At 32.8% G+C, this 12,967-nt stretch overlaps 1 protein-coding gene across 1 annotated transcript in view; it reads right to left on the reverse strand.

The window, feature by feature from the left end:
* The window catches only part of LOC144977146 (inositol 1,4,5-trisphosphate-gated calcium channel ITPR3-like), a 171,663-nt gene that overhangs the window by 44,293 nt on the left and 114,403 nt on the right, over nucleotides 1-12,967 (reverse strand). Inside the window, exons 42-47 of the mRNA XM_078922006.1 lie at nucleotides 5,551-5,664; nucleotides 4,418-4,589; nucleotides 3,183-3,287; nucleotides 2,136-2,207; nucleotides 1,431-1,560; nucleotides 61-199 (exon numbers count right to left, since the gene is read on the reverse strand). Coding sequence (XP_078778132.1) covers nucleotides 61-199; nucleotides 1,431-1,560; nucleotides 2,136-2,207; nucleotides 3,183-3,287; nucleotides 4,418-4,589; nucleotides 5,551-5,664 — 732 coding nt within the window. The remainder of the gene's footprint in view (nucleotides 1-60; nucleotides 200-1,430; nucleotides 1,561-2,135; nucleotides 2,208-3,182; nucleotides 3,288-4,417; nucleotides 4,590-5,550; nucleotides 5,665-12,967) is intronic.

Here is a 12,967-nt window from a genome sequence, read left to right on the forward strand (position 1 = left end):
AACTTGTTATTGTTTACGTTTCGGGCACCTTCCTTTACTGTTCTATAGTGTAATACTTACGCCAGTTGTTCAATGAGTTTGGCGGCTGGGAAGTATCGTTTCTCCGGCTTCTTCTCTCCCATGTCTACAAAACATTTCACAAGACTCTGGAACTCTTCACCTAGAGGCAGCTCTTCGTCGCCCTCGATTACAGTGTAGGCTGAATGATAAAGGTAGACGAAAAAAAAAAGAATGTATCAAATAAATACACATAAACACTGCGTACTCTGAAAAAGATATTTTAAAAGTTTTGACCAGAAAAATTGTCCTTCAAATATCGATCGATTAAAATGACGCTCATCTTATCAAAAGTAATAAACAAAAATGAATATAACAGCTTCAAAAAAGAACAAAATACCAAACACGGATCAGTCGTCAATCTGGAATTTAGTAATGCATTTATGTCTTTATTGTTTTTTGTTGTTGGCTGAGGAAGGATTTTGAGCCCGAAACGTTCCGTGTTTGGATTTTGTTCTTTTGTGAAGCTATTATATTCAATTTTGTTTATTACATAGTCCACATCATCTAGTATCACTTCATCTTGTCAACAACGTTTTGACTTTTTTGACAGTTTTTGACAAGGTGGTCATTTTAACCAATCGATATTTGAAAGACGAGCTTTGTGGCCAAAATAAAAAGAAAATGTGTGAGTACGGCAAGGCAATGCGGCTCATATATTCTTCCTGGAATCAAATAACATTTTCTATGCACTAACGCCTAAGAAAACACGTGTAGTTCTGCATGACGAATTGTGTTGTCAACATGAAGAAATAAACGATATAAAGCAACGCTTAGGTTATGGTAGAACATGTTCTAAATTAACGCTTTAAAAGTGCAAAATCTCTTTTAAACTTATTGGCAGCTTTAAAGCAAACATCTCTCATCCACTGGATTACAAGAAATTTTCATCATCTTCAGCAAAACATTTTCATAAGTAATTGACCAATTGAAAAAAAAATCATAAAATCTAAAAACAAACAAAAACAACACTAACGCATATGTGGCACCAGAACAATACATGTTGAGCCTTAAAATAGTCGGATATCACCGAAATAAAGTTAATCGTATCTTATTTTATCTTAACAATGTAATTAAGTACTGCAAAAGTAAAGCGTCTACATTATATTATTGAATCACTCTTAATGATAATGGATAGTAAAACCAAAAACTAGAGGTGCCTAAATGAGTCAATAAAATGGAGAGAAAGATAAAGGGAGTAAATTTTACTTATAAATGAGGGAATTGCCCTTATTTATCAGTCAAATTTACTCCCTTTATCTTTCTCTCCAATAATATTGGAGAATGGCAAAGAATGAATAAGGTCTTGATCGATTTCCTTTAAAATTGTCAAAGAAGTCTATCGAATCCAATAGAAAAATTGTGGCCCTCACCTCTTTTTGATGTAATTTTGAGTTGTGCGGACACCGTGTTGTGACCAGCAAAGACAGCGGCACAATTCTTGGCGTACAAATTGAATTTAGCATTGAGTTCAACCTCAGCTGAATAGTACTCGATATTTCCCTGAAAAGTTATAAATTGTCATGAAACCAACATTAGTCCTTTTAACCAGTTAAATGTCGTGCTCTGGAAAGACGTGAGGTCCCAGGTTTGAGAACGTTTGCCAAGATGAGGGTCATTTAAATCGATCGGTATTTGAAGGATGAGTTTTCTGGCCAAATCTTTAAATACGTGTCTTTCCAGAGTACGGCAGTTAACTGGTTAATTGCACTAGAATCTTGCTTGGAAAGGTACAATCGGGGGGTTGAAGTCATGTTACCTTTAATATTACAATGAGATTGGCTACTGAAACAGGACACTTAACCAGCAGTCGGGGATCAACTAATTACTGTAAGTTGTTTAAAGTTTGACACAGTATGCAACACGAATATTATAAGATAAATCTTAGGCTGTTTGAAATAGAAATTTAGATTAAAAAAGAACCGAATCTGTGATTTCTTTTATATGAACGTTTGACATTTAATCTCTTTTGAAGTTTGACATAGAAATTGGTAGTTACTGGGGCGACACAACTGCAACAACCTAAAGCATTCTTTTTTAATATATTCAAATGTTGCATGCATTTCTTACAAACTCACCCTTCTGATGGCACTGGAGGTGTCTTCCACAGTAATCCCCGAGGCAAATCGCTCCATTACAGCTTCTAAATTCTGCAAGGAAAAGAATGAAAATAAAAGTAACCTATGTAAACTATTTTACAGAGGCTATCTTCAAGGTCCGAATGACACACACCACCATTTATCATTTACATGGATCGACAACATGGTGACCATCATGCCATATCACGGCCACATAGGTCATTACCTTGAAATAACTTGCAATATGCATATAGGGGGTCCCAATAGCTCAGTTGATAGAGCACTTGCTTCACATGCAAAGGGACCAAGATCGATTCCGGATGCAGTTGATATTTTTTCTGACCCTCCTGTCCACCCAGGAGTGATTGGGTAGCTGGGTCGTTTAGATCAGGCGGAAAGTACTTTGCGATAGACTAGCGTCCTATCCAAAGTGTAGCAAGCAATTGCTATTGTCCGTTTCACGCTATAGAAAGCGGTATTAACTCCGGCTCCATGGGCCTATGGATATGCATATATTGATGCCTAGTGGTAAAGAGACAACATTACTTTTGAGAACATTAGTGTTGATAATAATCTGCACAGAATAAAAAAAAACATCCTTAATAATATTTATATTTCCAGGCATTTAATTACCTAATCAAGAGCAAATATTTGTTTTTAGATCTTTTAGATACTGAAATTAAGTCAACCGTATTCTCTAACCTGACTGTGCGTTAGATAAATGAGTTTTATCGAACTTTGACAAGTTGGGGATCATCCTAATCCATACATTATGAACGTTTTCTTGATAAAATGAGAAAACGTTGTTTTGTTAGTGTCAAGTTAAAATGAAGACAGTGTTAAATAGTAGCCATCGTTAACTTATAGCCCGACACTAGAACCCACTTGGACTTATAGTTTGACGTCATTTTCTAGGTTGACCTATTGAATACAACTCACGATTTGTTTTCTTTTGTGGCCAAAGACTGGTCTTTTGACGTCATTTTTTGGTCAGTGTCAGGCTAAAAGTTTACGATGGTTAAATCCTGTAAACAGGAGGAATCTTACGGAGTTTGGCATGTTGGAGACAGGAACGATGACAGTGAGACAGTTCACCAAGTTCTTCATGTGGTGAGGCTTGAATAACAACGGTCCCAGGATCTCTCCCAACATCTGGAACAAAATCATATTGTTAAAAGAATCTATCTGCAGTACGCAGCTTTTAATCAATATTGAGACCTATAAGACGCTCTACAGACTTTAAGAAAAATACCATATATTTAGCACATAGTAATACCTGTAAAATTATCAAACCCAATACTTTTTCATTATAATCTGTCTCTCAAGAGATAAATTGTAATAAACAAGTATTGGGATTGATAAATGGACATCACTCGGCTATTTGTTATTGTTTTTAGACAGCCAGTTGGATGCAAAATCCCTCTAACATACTTTAAGCGTATAAGTTTACACATGGTTATGTGTGTTAGTACCGTTGATCTGGATGGCAGAACAGGCGAGTATTTTGCCTAAATGCACAGCAACAATATAAGAGGAATATATTAGTGAAACATGAGTAAAGCTTTATGTCAACATTAAATAGAGGTATATTTAAAATTTGACACCTCCGTGCTGGTTTGTATTTTACTGGTAATTTACAAAATGGACCAGATCTATCCACTTACAGCAAATCCCATCAAAACTTTCAAGAAAGGAGGGGAAAATGACCTTTTTAAATAAATAATATATTATCATGTATGAATTAGTTGTAGAAAAATTAGGACAAGATATCTAGGTGTAAATCTGATAAAATAAATCTTCAGCCGCAACCGTTTCCCATCACTTAAATTTTTAAATCGAAATCTGACGATTGCATCAATATTATGAGCAATACAAAAAGTGTTGTTCCACTGAAAACGTATAAAATACAACAAGTGAGAAATTAGGGAGCGGGCACCGGTCGAACAGACTGAGCTTTTGGGATGTTTTTTTTTCTTGTATTTTTTCTCTCGCTTTGTCTTCATACACACTTGTTGAGATTTTAAATATATAACAATCTACAGGTATTTACTGCCATACACTGAAAATACACATTTTAAAAATTCTGGCTCGATAACTCGTCCTTCAAATATCGATCCCTTAAAACGATCCTCATTCTCAAAGTTTCTCACAATGTCAAGGTCATTTTACTGAAGTCTCAGATTTGAGAGTTTTTTTTTTACAAGATAGGGTAATTTTAATTGATCTATATATTCGAAGGACAAATTTTCTGGCGTATTTTTTTGGGGCGTACTTAAACCTACCACACACGCCTTGGCCAAATGATCCGTTTCATCCGCTTCGTTGGTATGCATGTGTTGTTCTGGAAGGTAGAAATCTCTGTAGAATGTCTCGAGGAATGGCAGGACCCCCTCAAGAATGTACAACACTGTGCCGTATGTGGATGACTCGAAGTCAGGGGCACTGGCTGAGCCACTGGAGCATACAAAGCAACGAGATTTTGTAATAGTACTAGTGACAGTTGTAGTAGTAGTATTAGTAGTAGTAGTAGTAGTATTAGTAGTAGTAGTAGTAGTAGTAGTAGTAGTAGTAGTAGTAGTAGTAGTAGTAGTAGGAGTAGTAGTAGTAGTAGTAGTGGTAGTAGTAGTAGTAGTAGTAGTAGTAGTAGTAGTAGTAGTAGTAGTAGTAGTAATAGAGTAGTAGTAGTAGTAGTAGTAGTAGTAGTAGTAGTAGTAGTAGTAGTAGTAGTAGTAGTAGTAGTAGTAGTAGTATTAGAAGTAGTCGTAGTGGTAGTAGTAGTGGTAGTAGTAGTAGTAGTAGTAGTAGTAGTAGTGGTAGTAGCAGTTGCAGAGTAATGGTAGAGGTACTAATAGTAGGAGTTGAAATATTATTATAGTATTGGTAGTAGTAATAGCAGTAGTAATAGTAGTATGTATGTATATATGTATGTATGTATGTATGTATGTATGTATGTATGTATGTATGTATGTATGTATGTATGTATGTATGTATGTATGTATGTATGTATGTATGTATGTATGTATGTATGTATGTATGTATGTTGTATTAATATGTATTATTATTATTATTTTATTATTATATTAGTTATTAGTAGTAGTAGTAGTAGTAGTGTAGTAGTAGTAGTAGTAGTATAGTAGTAGTAGTAGTAGTATAGTAGTAGTAGTAGTATAGTAGTAGTAGTAGTAGTATGTGAGTAGTATAGTAGTAGTGGTAGTAGTAGTAGTAGTAGTAGTAGTAGTAGTAGTAGTAGTAGTAGTAGTAGTAGTAGTTGTAGTAATAGTAGTGGTATTAGGGTATTAGGTATATTATAGTAGTAGCAGTCCAGGGCAGTCATTTGGCCCATTAAAACAGAGTCAAATCTGGATAATGTCTTTTACTCCACCCGATATAAAACAGAACTGCCAAATCAACCAACCTCTTCTCCGGAGCTGTCTTCAGGTGAATCCCCAATTTCTCCGGATCATCCTTGATCCCATCCGTTAGTCTGTTGATTTCCACGGAGAGAGAGGCCAAATATTCCCATAACTCCCTGGCGACGACAAATACAACACAAACACAATTCGGTGAAGAACTGTTCATCGATGCAAAAGAGATCATTGCACAGTTTTTCATTGTTGTCAGAAAAATTTACTTCAAATATCGATCGATCAAAAATGACCATCAAAAGAATCCTCAGGTCGAAGACTTTTTTGCATCTTGAGGATTATTTTGACCGATCGATCGCCATTTTAAGTAAACCTTTTCTGAACAAAATAAAAACGTTTTGTATCAGAATACGGCAGGATTATTCTCGTTGATTATCTAAAGCTTATAGACTTCTGGGGACGTTCCTCATAGACCATCTACTGTGCTGTTTTCAACTTGCTCTCATAGTCCTACTTTCATCGTTTCCTAAAGGGTTAAAAGGCTGATTTTGAATATTACGGCAGTTTGATTGGTTTGAAAAAAAGAAAGTTGGCAAAAAACCCCCACAAAAAACACAACAAACAAAACAAAACAGACTCCCCAGATCTACCACTCACATATCTTTAGAGACATCTTACACTCCATCTGCAGATGAACCTCGCTGTTAAATATTGTCAGAATTCTCATTCCTGACGAGATCATGCATATTTGAAATGCTCAGACTTGACGCCAACAATACATTGAGTGACATTCCAGTCATTATTTCCGTCGTCTTTAGACAATCCTCTTGAATCGAAATGCATTGGTTCGAATCCAGATGAAAACATATTATCTTATGACCCTTGAGTTGGAACGGTGTCCAATACGTTATCGGGCTCAAAGACGGATGTATTTGAAAGAGCTTTAAATTTTAAAAAGTAAAAAAAATCTATTGAATCTTTATTAAAAAAGGCATACTTATTTAAAACTTAAAAGTTAAAGAACAAAGACACATGCGTTAGGTATTGCTTACTTTTTAAAAATATCTGTGAGGGATGTACTTAAAGGTGTACTTAAGTTACTAAAAGCGATCCAAAATAAGACAAATAAAGATAACAATAAGCTTCGAATGGCCTATTTAACGATAGGAATTCTGAAAAAAGGTTCTGTAACATAAAAGCTTTGAGAAGCAAGAGATACACACACGAGGTGATAGCATAACGTTACTGATTTCACATAGATATTTAGCGTTGTATGTCCATATAATTAACATGAATAAATCTATAACAATTTTAAAGGTTTAAATTATGGACCATTCGACTGTTATCATGAATAAATATATGTAAAGATCTCATTTCGCCATGTTAACCTTGACAAAGAAGATTTCACTTATTTACTGTTTAATTGAATAAGTGTACCTTTGAGCAATACTTGGATATGACTGCTCTTATGTGTTACAATCAAAAGATTACAAAAACAATCCCTGAAACCTTGATATTGTTGGATATGGCGTATGAATACACGCTTATAAAACTTGAAACAGCGAAAGAACATCTTTACAAACTTGAACTATGAGATATAAGACAGATTAGCAACTGCCGTTAATAAGACTATGATGAAAAAAGCACAACAAAAACGACAGAATATTATGAGGCTTAAGCCGGTACATAATTTTAGTCTAAGTCTTGGGCATAAATATACATATATTGGAATGGGATACAAAACCGGATGAAGCAGGGGAAGAATACTTTTGACAAGACATCTGAAAGAGTCCTATGTTCTGTTCTATATTTCCCATTTGCTTTGCCTCGTATTGTCTCTATCTCAACTTATAGAGTTTTTTAATGGGGCGATCATTAAATATATTGTCACAACTTTTGGACATTTCGGATATGCACTCGTTTAAACAAAATTACAAATCTCACTAAGCAAACTGTCCAATTGAATTATTGGTCATTTATAAAAATGTGATCACTTTTAGGGATGGGAAGATACATTTTAACGCAAGTCTCAGCGTGGTCAATGTAAAATAATTGTCGAGATTGTTACATTTCAAACTTACACCTTAAAACACATGTTTTATTTCAGACTTAAATTCTGCTGTTTACATGATAATAAAGAAGAGTATAATTAAGAATACATTAACGTGTAACATAATATATAATACGTTGAGTTTGGTCAAAACTGATCACCTCTCGGAAAAGAAAAAAACAGCAACAGCGAATATTGGTCAGATGTTACCTGTAAGCTATCTACAGACAATGCTCATACAATACACAATTTATCTGTCTAATACAAAACTATAATATATACTAACAATGGTAAAGTTATCAACAATGGTAAAGTTATTACGTGAGCAGAGGAAAATACACAGGTGAATTTTGCATTGATATCAAGCAATATAAAGATAACACCAAAGACGCCTGGAAATAAGATGAACGTTAAGAGAATATCCAGAAGAAATTGATTTTGTTGGTACATCCATGCTTTTGACATATTGATATTTCGATCAAATCATGTATTCATAAGGAAGGAACATCACATGTAGGAATGCAATGGGACAGATAATCATAAGCCACAAATTGCATTAATATTTATCAATGTTATAGATGAAATAAAAACTAATTTTTACCAATGTGAGATAATTAAAAAAAGGGATTAAATAGGGAAAAAAATGCAAAATCAGACATTAAAAAGAAACAATTGCAACCTATAAAGGAACGGAATATTAATCATCTTCACGATAAAGCTCGTTTGCTAATAAAGCCTGGTAAGAAGTTTTTGGAAGGAAGTTTTATTTGACATCAAAGACACTTCCTTCTTGAACTGATTCCATGATTTAATCATGATGATTGCGACCATATTTCAGTTTTAAAAAACCCAATCACTTTCCTTTCAAGAATTATCTTACAAATGAGAGAAAACAATAAGGCATTTGAGATCAGTGAAATAATAATGATTGGGACGACTTTGAGAAGCATAAGCGTGCAGTCAATCCACGTTGCGATGAGGCCTTTTAACGTAATTCCAAAATTAGGAATTGGATTAACTGTTGAGTTCATAAAACATAATAAGGACAAACAATAAAAGAAAGGAGATAAAAACCTCTGGTTTCCAAATGATGAATATTATAACAGGTCTTCATTTAGAAAAGAATCTTTCTTTTAGTTCAAAATCAATACAATACAATATCTCGGATAAGCCAGTTTGCCTTTTTCAGAGAGCTGAGGTCATGAACGTTATGTCTTAATTCTGTCAAGTTGGAGGCACAATATTAGTAATTATCAAAATTTGCCGTGCTGGTCTTATATTTCTAATGGGTGACGCTGTTATAACTTTAATATTGGTCGGATTTATATCATTTTACAATACTTTGTTAAACCATTACGCACCATGGGAAATTATTCCATGCTAAAACAAATTCATATATATATATATATATATATATATATATATATATATATATATATATATATATATACAGGGACGGCTGGTAATAATGGGCAGGGTGGGCAAATACCAGCCTGTTTTTTCAAGTTATATGCTGTATTACCAGGTCTGAAATAATCAAATTTAAATTAGATAATTTAAAAAGTTACTACTTAAACTTTATACTTCGTACTGAAATCAATTTGTGTGTATTTTTAATAGATTGCGAATCACCATGCATCCCGTAATGCATAAACCAGGATACGCTCCTGTTCTTTTTTATCACTCCCCCCCCCCCCCCACTCCGCCCACATCGTCATCTCATCGTTACGTCGCCTGACGGTGAACTAACTCCGATTTTTGCTGTCTGGCCTCTCTAGTACTAGGTCGGGCTAATTCAAATGAGCCCACCTTATTGACCAGTGAAAACTAAATCGAGATTTTGGCAAACGAACTTTTTCGTATTTATTGCCTTACTTGTGCTGGTACCATTGATGTAATGACTTTGGGAATGTTCCAGTATTGAATTAAATTTATTAATTTACTAATTTTATATCAATTTAGTATTAATTTGTGTTGTTTTTATATATTTGTTTATCCATTTAAACTTTTCTTTTTTTTCTCGTTTTCTTTAGTGCTTCTCAAAACTCATTTATTTAAATTGTTTTCTTATTTGTTTTTTGTTGTTGTTGTTGTTGTTTTGGGGTGTTTTTTGTTTTGTTTTTTAACAAATTAATTTGTTAGTTCTTTTTTTTTAATTCTTAAAGTAATTACCGCTGTATTTTTATTGCCAGACTAAATAATTTTGCAAAACAATGTAATTTTATATTGTATTCCGTCTAATAAAACAAAACACTTTTATTCAAAAGTCACGACTAAATAAATATATAAAAACAACCACCATTTTGGTTTTCTCAACAATTGAATTAGTATACGAGAAATACTCTTCTGAGAAAGGAGAGAGTTGAATTCTAAGTTAAAGAGGAAATACGGAAGGGTGGGCAGATTCCGTACTTGCCCGTCCTGAAGCTAATACATACATAAGATAGTTCGCGATGAAGAGGCGGGAAGCTCGGGTTGGTTGGGTGAGGAGTAAAGATAACACGGTCGTTATTGTTATAGTCTAACGAATGCTTGAGGAGAAATTGGTAACATTATTTTGTCTTAATTGTATTGTATGAAGTATTGGCGAAAGCCTAAGATTAAATAAACTGTGTTTTTGTTGGTCTTCTTTTGACTATGGAACTGATACTGATACTTGTCATAGCAGACCTGCCTACTTGAAATAGGAAAATAAAAATCGTAGTTTTTAGGGCTAATAAAATCGTAGATATTTTAACTACCCTTTAAAAAAATGACCGGAATTTCGTCTGTTTTGATAGATATCAAATTTTTAGAAACGAGAAAAAATGATTGGAAACGTAATAATGATGGTGATGGTGGTAGTGATAGTGGTAGCGGTGGTGGTAGTAGTAATGATGGTGGTGGTAGTAATGATGATGGTAATATTATTATTGTTATTATTATTATTATTATCATTATTATTATTATTATTATTATTATTATTATTATTATTATTATTATTATTATTATTATTATTATTATCATCATCATTATTATTGTTATTGTTATTATTATTATTATTATTATTATTATTATTATTATTATTATTATTATTATTATTATTTTATTATTATTATTATTATTATTGTACGTATTGGTGGTATTACTATTGTTGTATTTTTTGTGGTTATTAATGGTATCAGTTTATTGTTTGGTTCCATTTACCATTTTTTTCCACTTTCATGTATGTGGTCATCAAATTGTATGATTTATTGTCGAAAGCCTAAGATTGAATAAACTTTGTAATATTGTAATATCGTATGGTAACCATCATTGTCGACGACATCGTCGTTGTCATCATAATCATCATTATCATCATCATTATCATCATCATTATCATCATCATCATCATCATCATCATCATCATCATCATCATCATCATCATCATCTTCATCATTAACAACAACAACAATATTAACAACAAGTACTACAATAGCAATAAAAACAATATCAACATCATCATAAAATTTCCGTCATCGTCTCCATAAATATCATTCTAACCAATAGCACCACCAAAACCACTACCATAATTACATCCTCCTCCACCACCACCACCACCGCTACCACTATTCCAACCACTACCACCACCGGCACAATCATTCTAATCATCAAGACAGCAGTTAAATGCAATTTGAGCTCTGAATGAAACTCGAGTCATATCGCTGTTGTTGCTTCTCGATTAAAACTTTATGGTTACCACATACTACTGAAAACCAGTAATGTAACAGAAATATTAATCTCGCCGTTGAGGGATTAAAGCAAATCTTTAATTTTTCGAGTGAACGAAATGGACTTGTATTGTCAAGGTGTTGTCGCATTATGTCTCGTCGCTTTATTTTTTAGTTGTATTCTCTTTCGTGATTCATTTTTGATTACGTTTGGAATAATCAAAATCTACTGGTATTGTCATTTCATTATGAATGTGATTATATGTGGTTGAAATATTATTTTTTAAAGGTGAAAAAAATAATAATTTAAAAAAATAATTAAAAAATAAATAAATAAATAAATAACTTTAAAAAAATAAAAAGATAAATTTAAAAAAAAAATAATATATATATATATATATATATATATATATATATATATATATATATATATGACCTAATCATCTTTGCCCCACCACTGTAAATAGGCTAGAACCGCCACTGTATATATATATATATATATATATATATATATATATATATAGATAGATAGATAGTCTATGTATTTATATATTGTAAGATGCTGTCGTCAAGTATGTTTATACTTTTAGAGCAATGAGCCAGAGTTTATTCCTGTTTCTGTACCGGTAAGAGTACAATGACAAATGCTTGCTATCTTTAGATGGAAAATAATTAACCTCAAACTCTTTTTCGCCAAATCAATGCTGGATGAACAGATAGTAAGAAATCCTCCCAGCTCTAGAGAGATTCAAAACCGATCCATTAACTTGTGATTGAGGTGTTGTCTTTTGAGACCCCTACATTATATAATATATAGACTGAAAGAATGGGAAGTAGCCTGAAGACATCTATCTATTTCACATACCACATACAGTATTGATCAATGTCTATGGTCAATGCAAGAAATGATACAGGGTGGGCGACATTGAATACCCATTGAACAGAAATGCTGCCTATGCCAATCTATTCATAAAGTAATTACAAGCTGTTGGTTGATTGTTCAAGTAAGTAAGCACCAGAGCAAATTTACACCACTTTATAAACTGTTGATTGATTATTCAACAGAGAAAAAGTAAGCATGAGAGGCAATGTTTACATTAAGTTTATAAGCACTCGGTTGGTTATTTAACAGTGAGTAAGTAAGCACCAGAGGCAATTTCTATATCAAGTTCTGACTAAACATTGACGATAAAGTTGACAATTCTTTCTGATTTGTACTTATTACCCATTTGAGGATCGTCTTTAAGATATCACAGATTAAAGAACGAATGAAAAATATAGAATACGTTATAATGCCATGGATTCATTCATAAATATATCATAACATTTAACATATTCAAATGGTGTGCCATTCATTTATATACCAATCATAATGAGTGCTGTACATTCCATTATTATACAATCATGCACAATACTGCCGTTTGTGAAGTCCCAAGTTTGAGAGTTTTTTTGTGTGGATAAGATGAAGGTAATTTTAATCTATCTATATTTAAATGACTAGTTTTCTGGCCAAAAATGTGAAAACATCATTTCAGAGACGACAGAATTATAAAATTTATTGAAAATTTAAAATTTCATAAATGATTCCATAATGTCAGGTAAAAAAAAGTTTGATTTTTGCTGATAAATTTGAAATTTGTAATCCAAGGTGTAAAACTAAATTTAGACAAAATTCTTTAGCTAAAATTATAGTTAACATTTGGAATGATTAAATCTAAAACAAAAAGA

The sequence above is a fragment of the Berghia stephanieae genome, chromosome 7, assembly GCF_034508935.2.
Source record: "Berghia stephanieae isolate SIO BIC M18660-M18661 chromosome 7, UCSD_Bste_1.3, whole genome shotgun sequence".
Lineage (NCBI taxonomy): Eukaryota > Metazoa > Mollusca > Gastropoda > Nudibranchia > Aeolidiidae > Berghia > Berghia stephanieae.